Source organism: Biomphalaria glabrata, chromosome 8 (assembly GCF_947242115.1).
Source record: "Biomphalaria glabrata chromosome 8, xgBioGlab47.1, whole genome shotgun sequence".
In the NCBI taxonomy this organism is placed as follows: domain Eukaryota; kingdom Metazoa; phylum Mollusca; class Gastropoda; family Planorbidae; genus Biomphalaria; species Biomphalaria glabrata.
This window is the reverse complement of record NC_074718.1, coordinates 44,029,634-44,052,879: the sequence shown is the minus strand read 5'-3', so window position 1 is coordinate 44,052,879 and position 23,246 is coordinate 44,029,634. Positions and strand designations below refer to the sequence as shown.

Genomic DNA, 23,246 nt, shown 5'->3' with positions numbered 1-23,246 from the left:
TTCACTTTTCACCAGTTTATTGCTTTACAAAATAAATCCAACAAACACAGTTAATACACAAATATTTAAGATATTTATATGCTAAGATATTTACACATAAAACTTAGCACATCCTAAAAATTGAGATTAACAAAGTTTACTTTTGTCAAGGGCTGCATGAATTTTAGTTCTTAAGTCTTGAATTATTTCAATCTCAAGAGTGATCTAAACTTACCTAGATTGGCAACTAATCCAACATTTTGGCTAAATGCCTCTGCAAATCTTAAGCTGGAAAGGTCATGAAAATGAGGATTGTCATCATAAATAATATGGAGCGCTAAGCTTTACAATTAAATTGACATACAAGTACAGTAAATTTCAGTAAATTAGAACACAATGGACATTGAAATGTGATCATTTTTGGTCATAACAAACAAATTACACAAACAATTTCTTTGTTGCAAAAATATTTCTGTACATAAGAATTTGGTCCAATTAAGTGTATTTGACAGAATTTTAAACATTAGTAGAACTTTTCTTTACTAGTAACATACAATAATAATAATAATAAGGCTTGTCTTCGAGTCCAAAGCTAAATGAAGAATGCACCATATAATGTTCTACTTAACTAGCATTTTTCTCTCTTATATTTGGATTGCTATCTAAACGTCAGAATTACCTTTAATCAATGATAGTGGAGGAAAAAATGTTATGTGCGTTATAATGTCTGTGCGTTACATTTGATGGAGAGAAAATATATCCCAACACAGTAGCCCAAACAATGCTTAATATAACATTAGTTCTCATGCTAATTTTTAATGTTATTGAATTAGATTAACAAGAAAAATATTTTTAAAATACTTTTTTTTTGTTGCTATTGAATTAGATTAAAAATATAATACCATACTATTTGTTAACCAGTTGGAGTCAGATTTAACTCTACACACATCTTCTCATAGAAACATTTTCTTATTGTGCATGACAAATGAATTCTAACAAAACTAACACAAATTTTCCAACAAAGTCAAGCCTACACAGCAGGCTAATGTCATGTCACAGCTGTACAGCTACAACAAAGTCAAGCCTACACAGCAGGCTAATGTCATGTCACAGCTGTACAGCTACAACAAAGTCAAGCCTACACAGCAGACTAAAGTCATGTCACATCTGTACAACTACAACAAAGTCAAGCCTACACAGCAGGCTAAAGTCTGTAATTATTTTGAAACAATTTTATTTTTCAAATCTTTAATACTGGAGCAGTGGGTCATATGGTCAGAATCTATTTTTAGCCTTGATTGTAGCTATTCTCATTTCTGCTTATAATCAAACAAACTTAAAAGATGCCATTCTGTTTTTTTGGCACATAAAATATGTCATATGCCATAAAATAGCTTCAAAAATATTTTTTTTTTTATTCAGCCTTAAGCCAAATACACAACAACAAAATAATTCACAATTACCATATGGATGATGTTATAATTTATAAATACTGTGCATACAATGGTTGACATAGAATGTAGACAGACATACAATTTAGTGCAATGAAGTTGGTTCTCCGTTTTGTGTGTGTGTGTTAAGACCTAGAGTGTATTTTCTAAATTTCTAACACTGAAATAGCAACATGGTGTGCTCACAGTAAGAAGTTGTGGACTGAAACATTGAAACATAGAATTCTACTTTTTTGTTTGTCTCGCCCCAATGGTTCAAAATATTAAGGGACAGGTGAAGGTGATTATTCAATATCAACTCAATCATTTTTCTAACCAGCCTTGGGACGCCATCGTTTATTTATTCTTCATGTTGACTGTGTATTTGATGTCAATGACAGTGTGTCTATGTCCAGAGCTTTGATGAAGTTAATAGCAGTGTTCAAAACATTGACATTTGCATGGTTTTAAACAGTTTACAAAAACTGTTAATGTCTCAAATGAGTGTGGTTTATTCCTTTGAATCTCTAGAAACTGTTATCACTGATGAAATGAGTCATCATGTTCAGAACCCAGTCTGGTTTGTCAATAGCTGCCCTGTGGCCTGCGTTCCTTACAATAACCTACAAAGAAAATATACTTAGAAAATTAATGTCAGGTTTGAAAAAGGTATTAATGTTTCTGTAAACATTTCCAAAAATATAGTTTTTATATCTGCAGAAGAAGGAAATAACTGGTTTAGTTACTAAAAAGTCAAACTGTAGAACTGGTTTTGTTACTAGAAAGTCAAACAGTAGAACTGTTTTAGTTACTAGAAGGTCAAACTTTAGAACTGGTTTAGTTACTAGAAAGTCAAACTGTAGAACTTGTTACTAGAAAGTCAAACAGTAGAACTGGTTTAGTTACTAAAATGTCAAACTGTAGAACTGGTTTAGTTACTAGAAAGTCAAACTGTAGAACTTAATGTTACTAGAAAGTCATGATATAAAGATGTCCTAATCAACAAGCTATATCAATGCAATAATTAATATAACAAATGCCTATGTAATTGTACATAAAAAGAGTCAGGACGTAGAAATTTGACATTTAGTAAAGCTTTCTCTTAAAGAGCAGACATAAGGAAACACTCTCCACCATTTTCCAACTGAAGGGAAATTTATTAACTAACAACTTAAATTGATTATGGCCACTTGCTTTCTCCTCATGAATAGTGGATGTAAGGTGGAATAGGAAATCCCCTCAAGTTACTTCTTTAAACCACCTCTACCTCAAAATGAAAGGTGGACTTGTAGTGGTGAATATAAACATCCAAGTAGATTTAAACTTTTACTTCCCTATTACCGATGACTCATATTTTAAGATGTTTGGTGTCAGAAGCCAGGGCAAAAGCCGAGCACACCAGGAAACTCCCACGTATTCCTTCTCTGTACCACATCAGCCAGGCAGGAGTCTGCCATAAAAATGGCCTATTGAAAAACAGTGACATGTTTGTTTGGGTTTTCTTTCATCCCCACCAGTGCAATGAATTCAGTTCTAAGGCACCCCAATGGGGATTCTGTTTTGTTTCCCTAATAGTCTCCTTTAAAGACCATTTTTACCCGAGTCTCATGTTGAGCCTGAGAAGCATTGCCCCGATGTGCTATGTTCTTGAAACTATGGAAGTCCATAACCAGTTTTTCTTTTTTTTTTTGTTAGTCTACAGACTATTTTCCCCATAGACTTTTTCACCAAGTAACTTATTCACTAAAGGTCAGATGAACTAAATCTGGAATCACGTAGATAACCAATATTGTATCACTAAAACAATATTTGATTATGAGACATTTATCTGATGATGCATTGAAATTATGATACATTTTCTCTAATATTATAACTAGCTCAGGGGTTCTCAACCTGTGGGTCGCGACCCCCCCTGGGGGTCGATTGATGATTTGCCAGAGTTCACCTAAGACCATCGAAAATATAGATTGTTATTGTCTACTCTTCTATTGCTGTGTGTGTGTGGGGGGAATTGCAGCAGAGTGGGGGATTGTAAAAAGGGGTCGCCGAGCATAAAAGGTTGAGAACCGCTGATCTAGTTTAACTGAAGAATTGTATTATTCACCAGTAAGTTAGGAAAGACAGATTACCCTAGTTAAATTTTTGACTTGAGTCACATAGCCAGCAACATCTCCTTGGTCATCCAACCAGGTCACTTTATCCCCATCTAGATACTCCTCCTTACCAGACCAGTCCAGATCTTGTAGGAATGCTTCAGCCATTGGGACACTGACCACCATGTCCATTTGTCCATTGAAGATTAAAACCTAAGGGGAGATAATTCATGATTAAACTACACACACATTAATGTTTAATCTCAACAGATTTTACATTTTTACTATTTGTAAATGCTATGAAAATATCACCTCTAAAATAAAGTGCCTTAAGAAAACATGAGCAGTTAACTAATTCAGGGTAGATATTCGCAACAGACGTAAATCATGAAACACTATAGAATATAAAATTAGTCATGATTTTCACTTTCCCTTATTCTTAGATTTAAAAAAATTAAGTCATAGAATTTCCATTAAGCAAACCTTGGTCCTAGATTGAATTATTCAGTATTTATTCTGAATTATTCATCTATTTTCCTTTTTCAATAACCAAAACTTGATGAAAATAGATTTTTTGTTTTATAATAGGGAGTGGGGACGAGTATAGTGTAGTTTTTATAAAAGGCCTAAATTAATAAAATGTTGAAATGAACTGAGATTATTCCCTCGATGGATCCAACACATTTATAAGGCGATGGCTGCCTGGTCATGCGGTTTACGCGCTGGACTGTCGTTCGGATTTATCGATGGTCGAGGGTTCAAATCCTGTCCGCTCCCATCCCCTGTTGTCCTGCGGGAGGTTTGGACTAGGAAGTAAACTATCTTCAACTCTGAAGGAACATCCGAAACATGTCAAACATTTTACAAACATAAGAGTCTATTACAGAGTCTCCTATTGTCTGCTACTTCTTACCTTATACAAGTGAAGAATAGTTTCTAGTTCCACAGAGACTCCCGTCAAGAAATCAGCTGCCATAGACTTTATGACATGATCTGTGAACATTGTGTACTCAGTTGGTCTTGCATGGATGGCTTGCTGGACATGTCTTTGGTTTAAATAGTTTTGAAAATGCCATTTGTATTCCTGGACAGAAAGAGTTAATGTTACAAAATAAAACCTCTAAGAATTAATGAATTGAATCTACAGTGAGGATTCTGTTAACAAACAGTTGAATTTTTGATTGAAAGTAACAGTTAACTTATGAGATGAAGCTTAAAAAAAAAAGGATACAATTTAAAACGAAAGAAACAGTAAAACCAGGGAAGAGAAAAATAAAGACAAAAAGAAACACATTACATCCTTAGTTAAAAATTATAAGCTGTGACTAAATATTTGTAAATTAAAAAAAAATGAAAATGGAAATTTTATTTTTATCCAGCTGACCACCATATTTGATCAACAATCACATACGCTTCTCTTGGGATAAGCATGTCTTTCTAGAACACTTACAAAATGTTGGTTTAATTGCCTGTTTGTCCATTTCTATTAAAAAAACAAACTGTTGTAGGTCTCATAGCTCATCAAGAAAACATACAGCAAATACAACAGCACCAGAATCTTTATAAAAATGAATTAATAAAAAAAAAAAAAGAAAATATCCTCCCTTTGTTGTCAGTAAGTTGTCCATTTCTCTGTAGCCTAAAGTTTTTTGCGGCGTGATAAAGACATTTTCAAGGATATCCTGGGGAGGAAACAATAACATTGTGTCAGTTTATCAATTTCCTTATAGAAATCATCTTTAGTTCAATATAATAGAAGATTTTGTTTCAGTTGCCTTATCATGCAAGTTCATGTATACACTTGTATGAACTTATATTTTTTTGTTCGCTATCATTCTAATAGTCTTTTACGTGCAATGCACAAATTGTAAGACAAATTTCCTTCAAGATAATAAAGATATTATTATTATTGTTATTTTAATTAGTTTATTAATATAATCCTGCTTTATATTGAAGACTAAACTTGTGAGTACATATCAAGTCAGTTACTGTAAATTAGAGCCGATGTTATAGCATAACTCACCATAATAGCCTCCAGATGTTTTCCTAAGTGATTGTGTTTATCTTTAGCATATTTGATTTTATCTGTGATATCTTTTCCTTTTTTCGCACTTATCATCCCCATGGCGACAAGAAGTTCCGGAAACAATGGCAGCATCTAAAGATAAGAGAAAAATCAATGATATACAACTTTGCTTTTTACATGGGACTAACGTTACTTCTTTATTTTCAACATAGACAGCTAGTATACAGTGGCAATTATCTAATTTTTTAAATGCTGAACATATCAAGTATTAAGGTACTCTTTTTAGACCTTACAAACTATCAGGGCAGATGAAGTAAAGCTCTTCTTTTTCTATGGCAGACAGTTAGGAAAGGCGACATGTGGCCAGCACAATGACCAACTACTGTTAATTCACCAATGTATGTTAGTTACCTATTAGAGTTGGGTGGATTCAGTCTTCACCTGGATTTGAACTTGAAACCTTTGGTTTAAATGCTGAGTGCTTTACCCCTCAGCGATCATGCCCATTACCAAGTATTAACAGGATCAATAATTATTTTCTTTATTTTTTTAACCCTAAAATATATAGCAATATGAAGGTATAGTTACCTTGGCTGGATCACATAGACTCCCACCTATATAAACCATATAGCAATATGAAAGTATAGTTACCTTGGCTGGATCACATAGACCCCCACCTATATAAATGCCTCGGAGATTGATAGACACAACTGGCTCTGAGGTTGTCATCTCTGTGTGAATCTTGTAAACAAACGCTGGCACATATTTCCCTGCATAGGACTAGAGAAGTCCAATGAAATGTGTTATACTAATATAAATTTATTAAAACAAAAAAAATGTATACATATTTTTAAAATTCAATGTATAGTTTTCAGATTATTGAAATGATCTAGTTTGTCTTGTGGTTGGCTCCATCTGTTGTCATTTTCTTCTTTAAAATAATTTAGGCCTGCTTTTAATCAGTGTTTGATCTTGATTTTTTCTCTGAACTCTTCGTCCAAAGTTTAAGAAATGCCAACTCCAAAAAGATTCCCTCTCCCCTTCCACACCTCTACCATAATGTCAAGTCAAAAGGGAAGGTTTGATCATTATAGTTACATTTTGACTTGACATTATGGTAGAGGTCCGACAGTTGCGCTGGGCAGGGCACATATCCCATATGCCAAAGGCAGTCTTTTTTGGTGAGCTAAATGGTGGTCGACGTAAAAGAGGTGCCCCACGAAAACGCTTCAAAGACCAGCTTAGGCGTCAACTTTCCTTGGCTGACATAGAAGAGTGCACCTGATTGCATGCTGCCTCAGAACGAGACAGCTGGAGGTCACTCACAAAGGCCGCGGGATACACATTTGAGACCATAAGAAAATCTGCTGCCGAGGATAAACGCAGACGGCGAAAAGAAAATCTAAATCGACTGCCTGCGGACAATGGCTATGCTTGAACTGGTTGTGGCAAAATATGTAGGTCACAGCTGGGACTGCGCAGCCATGGGAAATACTGCATTCCTCACTAATATTCGGACTCGAAGACTAGCCTTATTATTATATTTACATTTTATAAGCTAAAACTCAAGCCTTTTAGTCTATATAATTAATTGCATTTTAAATGAAAAGAATATGCATTGCTCACATTTAGGTATTGGGGAAAAAATCAATATATCTATTTTATTAAAGTATTAAAGTATTTGTCACGTACACTGTATCTATATTTAGCCAAGGTTACCAGAACTTCACCCACCTCGGGAATTTTACATCACGCAGCAGAATTATGTTTTGGGATTGAATGTGATTGGTTGGAGGTATGAATTATTGTTCTTTGAGCTGCATTTATTGGTTGGCCATGCAGCGGAGAGACGTTGGTCACGTGGTAACGCCCAAGCTTTGTAAGCCGAGAGATATTACCGCCAGCCTTGTGCGGAATGTGTTAGAGAGAACATGTACTAGAGTTTAGTGTTAGAACTCAAGAAAGAAAACATAATTATATTATTGTGTGAATCATTTATTCTATTCAAGAACATTCAACCATTGTAATTATTTGTGAATAGCTTTTCCAAGTTTTGAATTAAAGTATTTGTTTTAGATGAAGAGAAGTTTCTTCATTGAATATATAATAGTATACTTAGATCAACTTGTCAACTAGTAACTTCTAGATGATCCTCTTATCAACTGGCAACTTCTAGATGATCCTCTTATCAACTAGCAACTTCTAGATGATCATCTTATCAACTGACGATTTCTGAATCCTCGGCAACCACGATCATTGATAGTGTGATATAGATAATCTTCAACGTGACATCTATCATAGTACCATCTTAGATTGTGACATCAGCACTATTGATGATTAGTGACAGTATTAAATGAAAAAAGTCTTTAAAGTATCCAACAGGCCTGGATGCATGGTGGCTGAGAGGTAAAGCAATTGGCTTCAGAATCTGAGGGTCCTGGGTTCAAATCCTGGTGAAGACTGGTATTTTAAACTTGGGGTTCTTTAGGACACCTCTGAGTCCACCAAGCTCTAATGGGTACTTGACATTAGTGGATACAAAGTAAAGGCGGTAGGTCGTTGTGATGGCCACATGAAACCCTCATTAACTAGGGGCCACAGAAATAGATGACTTTTACATCATCTGCCCTATAATCAACAGGCCTACATATAGTCCATCATTTAAAAGTGAATGTGGACTGTTTTTCCACTTTATGAGACTCAAGCATTATACAAGACTGGGGCAACTCTCCAGTGCAAGTAAAAGAAAAAAAGTTAACTGTTGTGTCCTATACTTAAGTTTTCATGTCCATATAGAAACATCACAAGATGGCCAATTTTGATATACAATAGAGAAAGACAAAACTATTTACAAATGTCAACCAATCATAGATGTTTTACATGTCTGCATGTAGGCTATATACCTGACCACCTATGTAGAGATCATTTTGTTGATAGTCGGGGTACAGTTGTAGGAACTGGCTTAGAAAGCTGAAAGATAAAAAAAAGCATAGTGTCATGGGTTTATTTATATAACCAATTATAAACTATATATCTATGTATCCTTATTAGTTTAAAAAGTGAGATAGAAAGAGGGTGTGAGAAACAGTGCAGAAAAGGGAGAGAAGCGGTGATGAAGAAAGAGAAATAAGAGATGAATAAAAATAAATATATAAAAATTTTGTTCAGTGATAATTTAAAAAAATGTGTTCTAATAACATACTAGTTATAAATTGTAACTTTAATATAAGTATATAATTTGAGGATATGGCTCTGGTACAAGAATAGTTATAGTTCATCCTTAAGTTATATTTTGTGTGTACATGTCCACTGTACAGTGGTTAAATAGGTAAATATGGGTTAGGGTGCGTGTATGGGCGATACCAATGGTTAAAGAAGGTTTGAACACTGGCCTGCGATGTCAGAATCGGTAGGCAGTTTAGACCAATAGATCAGTGCCATCTCACAGGTCGTGTTCAGACCTTCAATAACAATTGGTTTTGGTATAGAGGTGAGTTGAGATAGAGCAGAAGTAAGATGCAGTTTTGTTGGAGACTTTTTGCTGGAAATTTGGGTTTTGAGATTAAAATGAACTATTCTAAAAACACTTTTAAAAGTTGTTATATCAATTGTATGTGATGATCTGTATTATTAAAAGGACATCTTACATATAGAGATTATCTGCAACATCTTGATTTGTTTTGGATTCTCCTCCAGGTTGGCAATAACTAAAGCCAACATTGACCTAAAATTAAAAAAAAACAGCTCATTTAATAAAATGAACAAAAAACAACAACAAAATTAAATACTAATTACACTCCCTAAATAATTCAACAAAGATTTGAAAAGATTTACCTACAGGGTTATCAATGAAGACCACAGAAAATGTCTTGGTCCAGTGAACTGGCCGCTCAGTAACTAGGGTCGAAGACAATATTACAAAAACTAAGTTTTCAATTTATACAACTTTAGCAGACTGCTAATAAATAAAGCTATGAAACAGTAATGAACTTTTAAACTATTGTGATGACTAGGGTTTGTGTGTTACATTTTTTTTTCTCATTTCTGGCAAGCTCAAAAGAGTTATCTAAACTTATAATTTCATTGTAGGTGTGTGGTGGCTGAGAGTTAAAGTGCTTGGCTTCCAAAGTGAGGTCTCCAGGGTTTTGAATCTGAGTGAGAATTGGGATTTTGAATTTCAGGATCTTAGGAGTTAGGCCTATGAGTCCACCTAAACTCCATTGGGTACCTGACATTAGCTGGAGAAAGTTAAGGTGGTTGGCCATTGTGTTGGTCATATGACTTACCCTGTTCACCATTAGCCATAGAAACAGATGACCTTAGCATAATCTGCCCTTAAGATCACAAGGTCTAAAAGTGGTATTTTACTTTTTTATAGTTTAATTGTCACTGTGAATATTGTTTAATTTTAGCTACAGGTATAATTATATAAATATACAATAAATATAATTGTGACAGCAAAACATAAATTGTGAATATACCTTACCTTGTCCATCTTCATTAACGAAAAGTGGGCCAACTTCTTCAAACAGACCAATCATTGAAGAGTTTCCTGGACCTCCATTTAAATAAATGAGCAATGGAGAATCTTCTGGTAAAATCTGTTAAATGAAAAATTGTTTTGTATTAAATGTTAAATGGGCCCATTAAAAAGCTAGGAAAATAAAACAGACTAAGTGTATGATGTGTGACAGTCTGAGTGGCAAAACCCCATTTGACTGCATATCAAGAAACCCAGAGTTTCAATATAGACCCGAACTCAGTTGTGTTTGATGATCGCCAACCTAATCAAGAGGGTTACTGTTTTAAAGAAACTCTCTACACCATGTCATTCGGATATATCAGTCTATTTACAATGAGGACATAACAGTAGACTTTTACAAAATCTTCGTGTGCTGACTATTGTGACATAAAAAATGTTAAAAATAACAGTTGACTTTAAAAAAAATCTACGAGTATAACTATTGTAACATAAAAAAAAAAAGTTAAAAATAAATTGATTTGCAATGCTCAAGGGAAATAACCAATATAATTAACTAACCTCAGAAGCGGGAAAAAACCAAAAGAACAGATTGCTATCGTAATGTTGATCGACTGTGATGTAGCCAGAATAACTGACCCGGTCCACGCCTGGAAGGTTCACTTTGCTAGCTAGCAGAACTGGAGAAAACAAAACAATTTTACGTTTTAGTTTAGTAATTTATCAATGGATGAGTAAATCTTTTACAATAAACTTGATTTTTTTTTTTAACGTTGCTTAATACAGTTATTTAAATTGACGATAATGTGCAATTCTGAATTTACTATTGAAATACGCATATTTCGAAAATTGACCAAATAGAAAAATATGCAATGTTTCCAGAGTTTACAAATTTTTGCAGTTCCGCTTTCAGACAGTAGGGCAGATGATGTAAAGGTCATCTGTTTCTGTGGCCCACGGTTAACGAGGCCGTCAAGTGGCCAGTACAACGACTAACCGCCTTACATTTCCTCAACTGATGTCAGCTTAGGTACCCAATAGAGCTGGGTGGACCAAGAGGCAGGCGCCCTAAACATCCAGAAATTAAAATCCCCAGTCTTCATCAGGATTCAAATCCGGGACCCTCTGATTGGGAAACCCGCGCCTCCAATACTTCTTGTAGTACCCACCTATAGACTTCTTTTTTTAATAAATTGAACCCGATTTCAAGCATGGAGCAAAGGTAGGGAATACATTTTTTTAAAAAGTATTAGAGATCAAAAGGGTTGGTATACCATGGTTTTCATTGAAAGGATATGTTAGATTTGTATACATTTAACACTGTTTAATTATCTTATCTTCTTATCTTATATAATACAGACGTTACCTCAAAAAAAGAAGATGATTACGTCCTACGCGTCATGCATTCAGTCATGCATATTAACCAATGACTTAAATTCTGCCAAGTCACTGGTTTTCCTGGCTAGCTCAGGCAACCCATTCCATGCTCTAATAGCACTAGGGAAGAAGGCGCATTTGTACAAATTTGTCCTAGCATATGGGACGAGGAATGTTTTTCTTTTATCTTCAAACACTCTCTAAAATCTCTATACACTTGTACACCTTACCTTTTACCTTTACCTTAGTCTATAGGACCGTTGCGGCACCATGCATGACTCGTCATCCGTCTTTCTCCATTCCTCTCTGTCTTTTGCCTTAGAAAGTTAGAACCTCTTTCAATGGCAGGCCCGTCCATTCTTTTATGTTGTCCCCCCATCGCTTTCTCTGTCTGCCTCTTCTTCTTTTTCCTGGTACTGTTCCCTGAAGGAAGGTCTTTGCGAGCTTGATCTCAATTGGTGTAACCAAGGCTAGATACTTGCATGGCGGCGTCCATCCCTCTCCATGCTTGACCACAGCCGAGTACCTCCTATTAAGTGGTTCGCCTTGGCCCTGAACATGTGGCCCTTGTAGTCCATCCTGGTACTCTTCAGCCCTGGCAGGTGACCTTAGTCTAGAAGGCCTTTCGCCCAGTGCTGCCATGTTATCACCACCCCCTCACATGATTTGTACTTGTACACAATGACCACTATAATCTTTAGCCTCTATAGACTCTATAGACGTTTATATTATGACCACTATAAGCATTTTTGTGTGTGTGTTAAATGTAGCACGTTAAAACAATGTCCTTATTTGAACGATTTTTATTTGCTTTAGTATTTAAAAAAAAAAACGCTCTACCAAATAGACAACAACAAAAAAAATGAAAAAAAAAATAAAATAAATAAAACATCAAAAAGTACAAGTAGGCCTATTTTTTTTTTACCAATCTATTATCCTGGCAATGGAAGTACGATGCTACAGAAAGATCCTGGGTATCACTTACAAAGACCGCATCACCTTCCTCAGGGGTGGACTGGGTGTCAAAATCGGCCAAGGCATGTCTATACATTCCGGCCCATAAATTGTATATCATACGATGGGCCTCCAATTCTAGGCTTACCTGTTCTCAAAATCGTTATGTTAAGTTTAATAATGTATCTATAACTGTACACATACTCTATATCTTTATAAGACATAAAGGCCCCATGTTGCTTTTGTCATCGCTAAGTGTGTAGGTCCTAAAAGGATGAAGCTTACAAGTTGCACTTCTCTACGGATGTAGGCTATTACATTCTTTTGGAAAATGTCTTAAATTAAATTAGTATTAGGACTATTTAGGACCTACAATGTAGAGTCTATAGACGATTTCTTTTTAACACGACGCTCACAGAATGTTATAAAGCCATTAACAATTTAATACGTACCAAAGTGGAATTCATGTGGACCTTTAGGTGACCCTACCGGCCCATTTGGGTACCGGCCCACCGGGTTTGCCCGAATGCCCATATAGCCAGTCTACCCCTGACCTTCCTTCAGGGTACAGTACCAGAAAATAAAAAAAAAGAGGCAAAGAAAGCGACGAGAAGACAACATAAAAGAATGGACGGGGCCTGCCAGTGAATAAAACTCAATCCAAGGCAAAAGACATAGAGGATTGGAGAAAGATAGTGGACCAATCTCACGTGGTGTCTTAACGGTTCAACAGACTAAGTGAGAGTTAAAGGGGATTATCCTTAAACTTCCTGAACGTAGGAAGGGGAGATTAAGGCCCTAAATTATTATTTTTTTAGTCTAAGTCTTTTAACATTCTATTTACCCGGTCGGAAAGGAGGACGGAGAATAAAGAAGATAAAAGCCCTACTATTTCTTTATCTTATCAAAAGTTCATTCAAAAAGAAAAAAAAAAAAGATAATGACTTCCTGCGCATGTTTTAATGATAGGCCTACTCGTGCATGCTAAACACTTCTAAGTGTTAGGTTTCCTCCGGCTTGTTTAGGCAGTTTCTAGTCAAAACGTTATTAGAAGTCAACATGATTATAGGAGGTTACGGCAATTCATGGATTAAAAACAGAATCAAAGTAGTAGAAACGTATATATATATATATGTGTGTGTGTGTGTCACTGGCGGATCCAGAACTTTTGAGTGGGGGGGGGCGATTTTTTTCCAAACCCTAACCCTAATGCCCAGTAAACCCTAACCCTATGCATAAACGTGCGTATATATATATATATATATATATATATATATATATATATATATATTTATATGAGAATTTTTAAAAGCAGCATTTCTCAACCTTTGGTGAAAAACAAAACAACTGGGGCATCGCTATAAGGTTTTCAAGTGGAGTTCGGGGCGAAGCCCCGACGACAAAAGCGTTTTCTTGCTTTTTTCACTGCAGAAAAGTATTCTCCTGACATTTACAGCTCATTATTCATCAGTGGAGTTCGGGGCGAAGCCCCGACGCCAAAAGCGTTTTTTTGCATTCTTCACTGTAGAAACGCATTCTCCTGACATCTACAACTCATTATTCATCAATGGAGTTCGGGGCGAAGCCCCGCCGCAAAAAGCGTTTTGTTGCATTCTTCATTGCAGTAACGCATTCTCCTGACATCTACAGATCATTATTCATCAATGGAGTTCGGGGCGAAGCCCCGCCGCCAAAAGAGTTTTCTTGCATACTTCACAGAAGAAACGTATTCTCCTGACCTAAAACTCATTATTCATACTATTAAAAAAGGACCTTTTGAATAATGTTGTACTGGAAAAATATTCTAATATGAATTTATAGGCCCTTAATTAATACATTGCAAAAAATCCGATTTGTTCCTTGAAAAGATAAGATACCCCACATATTTAGATTTTGGCTTTGAGGATCTCACCCAAAAAAAAATTATTCGATAAATAATATTCAATAAAATCAAAGTATAAATTGTGAGCATATAGACTGGCCGATTAAAGAGTTTTATGAAACGAACATTTGTGACTTGCAATTTTGTGTACTTTATTATACAGCATTTATGAGCAGTATAAAAGTTAAGGATTCATATCTATTTCAGTCATAACCTATATAAGTAGTACAATATGTTCACTGGTGTTTTGTTTAATCTCTAAGAATGAAGATCGTGCAATTTTTCATAATTCGGAAATCCGAATACAATAGATATACATGTTTTCAAGTTACATGAAGTTACTTCCTTCGGCCAGTCTATATTTATATATGTCTATGATTGTGAGTTATAGTCCCAAATTTATTTAACTAGAAAAATATCAGATTGAGTAAAGGTTAGAAAAAGGCGACTATGAAAAAATGATTTGGGCTTAGAATTCATCTCAATCGTGACTCTTATACTGAAAAATTTCGTTTGAATTCTAATTTTTTGAATGCAAAGTCTTTCTTAAAATAGTTATGATAAATTCATGTGAAATTACATAATCTCTGTCTGGAAATGGGAGGGGGGGGTAGAGTGAAAACGATTAATCCTCGCTCCTCGCTGCTAAAGATTGTATTTGGCATTAAAGAATATGGGTGTGGCGACTCGATATAAGAATTTATTTATAGTATATATAAATTATATTAGTGTCAGATGTTTTTGTTTTGTAATTTCCTATCTGTAATACAAAAAGAAAAAGTATTGGTTTGTCCGATGTGGGAAAGGCGATTGCATGAATCGCCCCTCCCACCTGGTACAACCCTTTTTCATTTAAATTTTACTAATGATATAATTTGAGATTAGAGTCTGGTACGACATAATATACAATGAGTTCACATATCAATATATAGTTTATATTATATAGATATTCAACTAATTTTGTTCACAAACTATGATTCTCCATAAAAATAGGACCGCCCCCCCCCCACTCAGAGGGCTAGAGTGGGAAGGGCAGTACATGCAATTTCCCACTCCCCCAACCTCACCGAAACGGCCAAGATACAAGAAGGCGAGCGACATAATATAAATCTATATATTAATTCAACTAATTTTGTTCAAAAACTATGATTTCTCCATTAAAGTAGGACCGCCCCCCCCCCTCAAAAGGTTTAGGTGGGAAGGGCAGTAGAGATAAATTGGCAAACAGGGAACGACATAATACAAAGATCGGTTAAAATATCAATAACAAGTTTTAATCACATAGATATTTAATTGATTCTGTTAGCAAGCTGTGATTTCTACAAAGAAATTGGACCGCCCCCCCCAATCAAAAGTTTATGGTGGGGGGGGGGGCGGGATTGATACCATCGCCCCCTTCCGACCCCACCAAATCGGCCAACATACTAGAGGGGGGGCGAAATAATCTAAAAATAGGTTGAAATATAAATAATTAGTATATATTATTAACATAAGTAATGAATTCGTATACAAATTGTGTGAATTCTATACTAAAATTCGTCCGCCCCCCCGGCCGAGGGGGGGGGGGGCGATCGCCCCTACCGCCCCCCCCTGGATCCGCCAGTGTGTGTGATAAGGGCTCAAGTTACGTTGTAAAATGTCAAAGTAATTGAATAGAGCTGTCTAACCCTGGCCTATATATGTCTTGCTTTAAGACGTGCATATTCTCTTGAGCCTACCTTCTTCCGGCGACCGTCCTTTAAGTAGCATCTGAGACAACAGTAATGGCTGCCAAGCCTTGAGTTCACAGTTCTCTGTCGTCTGCTCACACGCAGACATGTTTAGTTCCTTCAATTCACCTTGTAAAAAAAAAAAAATAGTGAGAGCTATGGTTGCTTTTATTCTTTAACCCTTTAGATGCGTGTGGTAGTTTAGCCTCTTAACACTAGAATTGTAATTTCCATTTTGTATGCACTCATTGTAAAAAAAGCTTAGCACTTTAAGGTTAAAGACCCGCCGAGCAGCACTAACAAGTAAATCAGATTTATGCTTCAGACATCAGTTGATCAAATTCAGAAAACAATAAATAAATAGAATAGATGCCTGCCCTACATGTCATCCTACGGAATGAATCGCGCATCCCAAGAGTAGCAACATGCTGGTCGATACGAGGAGATGCAAACAGGGACGACCTCGTTTAACTTGAAGATGGACATGGAGAATCCCAGGGCAGTGGACCCCAGCTGGGAAGAGGCCGCAGACAATAATGACAGCTAGGCGCCCAATGCGGGAGGATATAAATCTGAGTTACCCAACGGCAGCATAATGCCTTACAATAAGTTATATACTGTTATAACCCCGCCATGCACACCGCCATCCATGCTAGTGCAGAAGGTGCGCACTATTAGTGACTAGACTAGGAAGGATGTTGACATTAGAGAGAGAGAACGATTTGTGTGATGTCTCCGTGTACATGAACATCTATATCTGGTTGAGTTGCCTCCCTTCAGTTATTAGAATACTTTTCAAACGAACAGCACTGACATGGATTTCTAAATATATAGGCTATCAATTTTATATTGCTCTTGAGAGTAAAATTGTCCTAGAGTTTGCGCCTGAAACACCAATGGACCTCATTCACCAATCGTAAACAAACAAAATTTAGCCACGTGATAATATTGATAAAACAATGAAAATTACGTATCACGTGACAGCCTTTATGAATTGCGTAATTTGTATTGAAGATATAGAGAACCACGTGGCAAAATGTTGTTTGTTTACGATTGGTGAATGAGGTCCATTCAGTCCTAATGAAATAATAATCAAATGTACAAATACAACGTAATTAGTTAATTTTCTGACTCGAAGACAAGACATATTATTATTATATAGGTAGTGATGTAGACTATTTTGTGACAACTACTGTATCGAGTTTCATTTGGTCTTTTAAAAAGGCAAAAGAGAAAAAAAAACAAGACCGCCACCAATTATCCATTGTCTGCCTGGTCTTGTAATATGCGCTCTGGACTGTCATTCGATATGGTCCCCTCTGTTCTGCGGGCGGTTTGGGCTAGAATGTAAATCATCTTTTAAATCTGAGGGAACATTCGAAACATTTAATAATTTTTTTAAAAAGCGATCCTTTTTTATTTCGGATTCTTGGGTTTTCGTAAGTCCCACCATTCAATGGTACAACAAGTAACGCCTGGCACACTAGACGACCTTTGTATTCTCATCGATTTGGTCCCCTGAGGTTGTTGAAGGACGCTGGACGTGGTGACACCAACCACTTGACTGGTGGACATAAAGTGAAACATTCAAACACTCTTTACCAATGACTGTTTACAGTTTATACTATTACACTAAGCAGTAGGCCCATATAGTAATGAGCAGACACGTTTTACAAATCTCCCCAATTAACCCATTCACGCCGACTAACAAAAACACTTTTTTTTTTTTTGCCATATGGACAAAAAAAAAAAAAAGCCTAGACTAGAGGATTCTCAATCAATAGGACAAAATAGAAACTTGAAGTCAAATATGTCATTGTTGTTTTTTCCCTGCCTGATTTAGGTCACTTCTAGTCTAAACGTCTTCTGAACTTAAAATATAATAGTTATACTGAATAAGTTACGGAAAAAAACAACTAAAAAAAAATATTTAAAAATTTAAAAAGACCATTTCCCCCTCTATATCTTAGGCCCATTATTTTGCTCTTAATAACTAATGAATGTTAGATTAAAACATTTTTTTACCCCGCCTCACCCCCCTCCCTTTTACTACGAGTAACTTTAAGTTTGAAATTCCATAAATGCAAAACGTTTGGTTTTAGGGTTGTCTTTTAATCCAACGGTCCCTTGGCATGTCTTTACCATAGCTAGCTCTTATTGATTTAGATTACGTCACTGTGAGGCAATCAAGTCTTGTTCAACAGTATGTCAATGAGCGTTACATGGTGGCAGTCACCTCCCATTACTTCAAGATCTAGGAAAATCTTCTGCTGACAATAGATTTTTGTTTGTGCCAGAGCTAGAAATAGCTGTCACTAGCTTACCATCGAAAGTCGATAAATAAGACTAAATATTTAGTTGTCATTTCACCTCGCATGCAAAGGCGCTTCAAAGAACCGGGTTTGTGGTCGGAGGGGGTAGAGTAAAAGTGAAGTTTACAATACTCAGTAGTGACATACATCTAGCATCTTCAAGTGATGTGCGATTTTGATAACTATACAAGGCAGTAGGCCTAGGCTTACATATATGTAATGGAAAGAATGATAAATAAGCTTCAATGTATAGATCTAATTGAATGAAAAGAGAGAGAGAGAGAGAGAGAGAGAGAGAGAGAGAGAAATGAAATAGGTAGGTCATATTAATATATATCTTTTCATGATAAGAGTAGGCTATCTATATGGCATCCTGGTCGTAAGCATGCGCTTCAATATGCATACACGATGGTTCCAAGTTCAAACCCTACTCGCTGCTCTGAACGGTCAAATACGAAAGTTTAACCTGTTATTTCTTTGACCTACTATGTTTCAGCTTTTTTATTTATTTAGGTTTACATCTTCACAGATCTGGATCTAAATCTCATATAGATCCAAATAATTGTCAGAGTGAATGTTAGCGATTATCCTTAGATCTTATCTTATATTTTACAGACGTTAAAAGGGCTGATCCTGGCTGATTCAGGCAACATATTCCATTCTCTAATGACTCTAGGGAAGAAGAAGCACTTGTAAGAATTAGTTCTAGCGTAAGGAATAAGATCAATGTGATTATCTTTTTTTTTTGCCAAGAACACGAAACATTTGTCTGAAAGTCTGTGTATGTGTGATTTCGAAGCCCCAAGTACGTTTAACCAAGCTACAACATTAATCCGAGAGTGGGTACATGACAAGTGGTTGAAATCCTGGCTCCAACAAAGTCCGTGGAGTCTGGCAGCATTTGCGTCGCCCGGACCGCGACGATCCATGGTGGAGGCTAAACAGGTCAAAACAATCAATCATTGGGCAGTGTAGAAGGGGCACTGTCCTGTTGATGCTTACTTTGCCCGGTTCCGGCCAAATTTTGATGCCCGTTGCCGACACTGTGGAGAGTCGGTGGAAACAGAGGCGCATCTCTAGCAAGAGTGTCCGCAGCTCTGAAAGCTGCGGGATAGTTTTTCTGCAGAGTCACTTGACCTGTATGGGAGCTTAAAGGCACTACGCCTAACAGCAGAATTTCTCGCCAAGGCTCTACGGGAGGACTAATCCTTTCAGCCTTGATACCAATTGGAGTTCATCTCAGGTGTATGTGTGAAAAAAATTATGTTCAATAATTGCTATATGTCTTCAATTCCAAAGATTAAGAATGAGTGCAGTGACCATGCAAACCAATTGAGACGCATATTTTTCCACATCGGATGCAGGCAAAACCGTTGTCCAACGGGGGTCTATTTAGGTTTTGTTTCCGTCTTCTGCAAGGGCTCTTCTTTTGGGCCTCAAATGTGTTTATTTGATTGTTCGCAGTAATCTTGTATTTGATTAACCCAGTTGTTCGCAGTAATCTCTTTACTTTTATAGGTCTCACCAGCCACATGAGGAGGCATAAAACCCCAGTGCAAAGCCCTCAGCCCCCCTGGATGACAAAGTGGTCATCATCGAACCACGATGGGCGAACTATATATATACTTTTATTTCGATAGGTTCCAATCATTGACTTATAGACCAGTGGCGGAAGTAGCAATTGTAAATATTCATTTATGACACTAACAGTGACAAACTGCATGAGGTTACCGAGAGATAAATCTAGTACGGTATTCTCAATAAATGAAAGTAAATAACATTTATAAATGGCGCACGTGAAAAGAAGCACTGAAACAAAGTTTTCAATAATTAATTATGACCCATTTATTTTTCACGCCAGACAATTCTAATCTAATCTTTACGGGTTAGACGTGTAACATGTTCTAATGAAGTTAGCTTACCACGATGGCCAGTGCTGCTGTCTAGGGTCGAGTCAAACGAACACATTTGGAAAGCGTACAACCGGCAAGGGTCGAAAGGGAGACAATACCGATTGCTTGACGTTCCCGTCTGCTACCGATCGATAATTGGGGACGGGTGTCTTCCCCTTCCATCAATAATGGCTTTCCTTAACAACAACAATCACAGGCGCGGGAAGATCATCTTGTATTGACTAGAGACGCTAACACAAGTTTACAGAGTAGATGAAATTGGTGGGTACACAGATGACTATCTCCAAGTTTTCCTTCTTTTGGCATTTCCAATAATCAAGACAAACAACGATGACTTTCTTTACATGCATCAAACGACTTTGACGAGTGAAAAAAAAAATGGAGACTTGCCAGTGTAATGTTTTTTTTTTTAGTCTGTCTGCATGTGCAGTATGCGTGCTGTACTGTCGTTTGGTTGTCTTGATGGTCCCGGGCAGGGCCGGTCTTAGGCCACTGCAACCTATGCGGTCACAATGGGCCCCGCCTTTCATAGGCCCCTCGCTAATTCTATGTGTATTTATTAATTGAAAAATATGTACGAAAAATTCCTGGAAATGTCCTGCACTTATTAAAATTTCTTGAATACTCATACAAATCACCTCAAAAAAAAAAGACAAAATTAACATTTGTGGGTGTCATTCATTACGGAAAACACCAATCCTAAGCGCGATAAAAAAAAAAAAAAAAAAAGCCATTGTCAGCTTTCATGTAATAAAATGTGATAATCGGAGGAATTTTCCCCTTAACCGGAAGTTCCAATACCTTAGTTACTTTTATAGTCACTGGCATATAAATATGCCATAGGTTGCAAGATTCGTAAAGTAAAGTTAACTTGATCGCATGAACAAAATGCAAAGCCGAATTTATTTTCTAAAACAAAATCTTAATTTTCACTTATTATCCTTATTCCCACCCAGACTAGGCCCCGCGCGATCAGTTTCGCATAGGGCCCCGCAATTGCTAGGACCGGCCCTGGTCCCGGGTTCACATCCTGCCCGCTTCCATCTCTAGACGTTTGGACTAGGATGTAGATTGTCTTCAACTGTGACTTAGGTCACAACGAGCCGATGTCATCGGTATCTCTCAGATAAGGGTTAATGCGAAAGAGCCAGTGGTTGTACATAAACGTTTTAAGTTTCTTCCTGTGGAAAGTTCAACTGGACAGGACGCAATGTACTCGTGAATCAGCTGGAGAAGCTTGAATTAAATGTTGAAATATTCGTGGACAAGTTTATGATAAATGGTGCGAACATGAAAGGTGTCAATTCTGGAGTTCAAAAACGGCTTTTAAATATTAACAACAGATTCTTAACATGACACTAGTTAGAGCCAGCAGGTTAGGCATAAGGTGTCCACATAGTCAAATGAACACCTGACGCTAATGATGTTAAAATCAATGTTTACGTTTCAATTTAAAGTTATAAACAACTGAACGATAGCATGAGTAGTTTGATAGATGTGGCTGGGTGGCAGAAACCGCTTGGCTACTGTAATGACACATGGCGCGTAGAAGTTGAGTTTAATCGGGTTTTTCCTTAGTGACGTGACGAGTAATTAAAAAGTAGGATTACGAACTAGAGAGAGTAAAGGACAAGACGCCTTAGAGGACGACACGACTGTGCCCCTTTTATTATTCATTCAATTGTTTAAAGTTATCAGCCTGAGTTATCAAATATTTCATTGTTCAATCTGTTGTTGTGTCTTCAACGAACTCTCATGCAACATCAACATCTAGAATCTCAACAAACAGACCATCAACACTACCTAACATGGGGGCCTGAGTTCGAATCTCAACGTAGACATGGAAATTGTCACAGTCTCAGTTGACATTGCTTGATTTAATGTTCACGTCATGTCAAGAAGTTAAAAGACACGTGGAATTCCGGATGTAGAAAGCAGGAAGGAGACTAAATAAAGTTGACTCAGAGTTCAGTCAAGTGGTATCCTTTAGACCGGGCGGTCAAGTAGTATATTTTGGTCCGGGACGGACAGTAGCGACTTAGAAAAGTCGAGTAGTAATTTCAGTTAGATAGTAACTTTTGGGCACTTGATGCCAGTGGTCTTTTTGAGACATGTATTTCTATCAGTTATTCTGTATTATTCTGTACAGTGTTACCCGCTGAGATGCGGACGTGATTTGTAATCTACTCTGGAGAGTTTAACGTATTGGATATTCTTGATACTGCTGTTATGCGGATAGGATTGTTTATTATTTCTTGACTTGTGTAACTAACAAGGAGTGCAGTATTATTATTATTGTTGTCAAATAAACTTTATGTTCTGTCTGCTGAAACGGACGTCAATTTGTAGTATCTATGTTTGTCACGTGTCATGAGTACTCCAGGAAGCACGAACCCAGCATTCTACGCATTCGCGACACACTAGTAGTGACCAGTCCCTCTATAGTCACACTATATCAGCGCCACGTCTCTAAACGTTGCATTTACAGAAATAAAAAATCGGACTCAAGCTGAGTTGTATTTACTGAGCATCCGGCATGAAAAACCTCCTAGACACCTTCCCCTAATATGTACAGAATAGAGATTGAACCACAGCGCAATGAGCACTAAATAGAAATACAAAAGCAATGTATAGAATAAACTCGTCAATAGCTTGGCTTTATTTGAGTTGGTATCCTGGTGAAGGGTGAGATTCTGTGTTAACAGGACTCTATTCAGTCCTCATAGCTCTAAATTGATTCCTGAATATATATACGGGAAACGTAAAGGCAATTCTTTGTTGTGCTGGACACATGAACCCCTCATTACTATTGCCCACAATAACAGGTCAACTTTCATTTTACACTTTATTTTAAGACATTGCATTATTCTAACCAAAACATTTTAGAAATTTGGACAATTAAAAATATATTCTAATAATATTCTGACATTATATATTTTAGGTTTGACACCTTCTTATGGCTGAGAATCTGGATTCAACTTCAAATTTCACATTTAATAAAAAGTTATTTTTAATGCTATCACGCGTCACCTAGTTTCTTTCTTCTGTTGCAAGTGACAGGTCAGAGAATGGAACGGGTTGCCTGAATCAG

General features: G+C 36.7%; 1 protein-coding gene across 2 annotated transcripts; it reads right to left on the bottom strand.

Annotated features, from left to right (window-relative positions):
- Positions 1-20,862, bottom strand: LOC106063904 (probable serine carboxypeptidase CPVL). Of its 2 annotated transcripts, none has more exons than XM_056039440.1 (13): positions 20,165-20,862; positions 15,940-16,059; positions 10,570-10,688; positions 10,015-10,129; positions 9,367-9,425; positions 9,176-9,252; positions 8,432-8,489; positions 6,180-6,308; positions 5,526-5,660; positions 5,109-5,184; positions 4,416-4,588; positions 3,539-3,715; positions 1-2,032 (listed from the first exon to the last, which is right to left on the bottom strand). In XM_056039440.1, exons 1-13 carry the CDS (start codon positions 20,208-20,210, stop codon positions 1,937-1,939), a joined length of 1,380 nt encoding a protein of 459 aa, XP_055895415.1. In that variant the 5' UTR covers positions 20,211-20,862; the 3' UTR covers positions 1-1,936. The 2 variants fall into 2 exon arrangements, with proteins under 2 accessions (XP_055895415.1, XP_055895414.1); XM_056039439.1 differs by having other exon boundaries at positions 8,432-8,498; positions 20,165-20,860.
- Between the last annotated feature and the right edge of the window lie 2,384 nt (positions 20,863-23,246).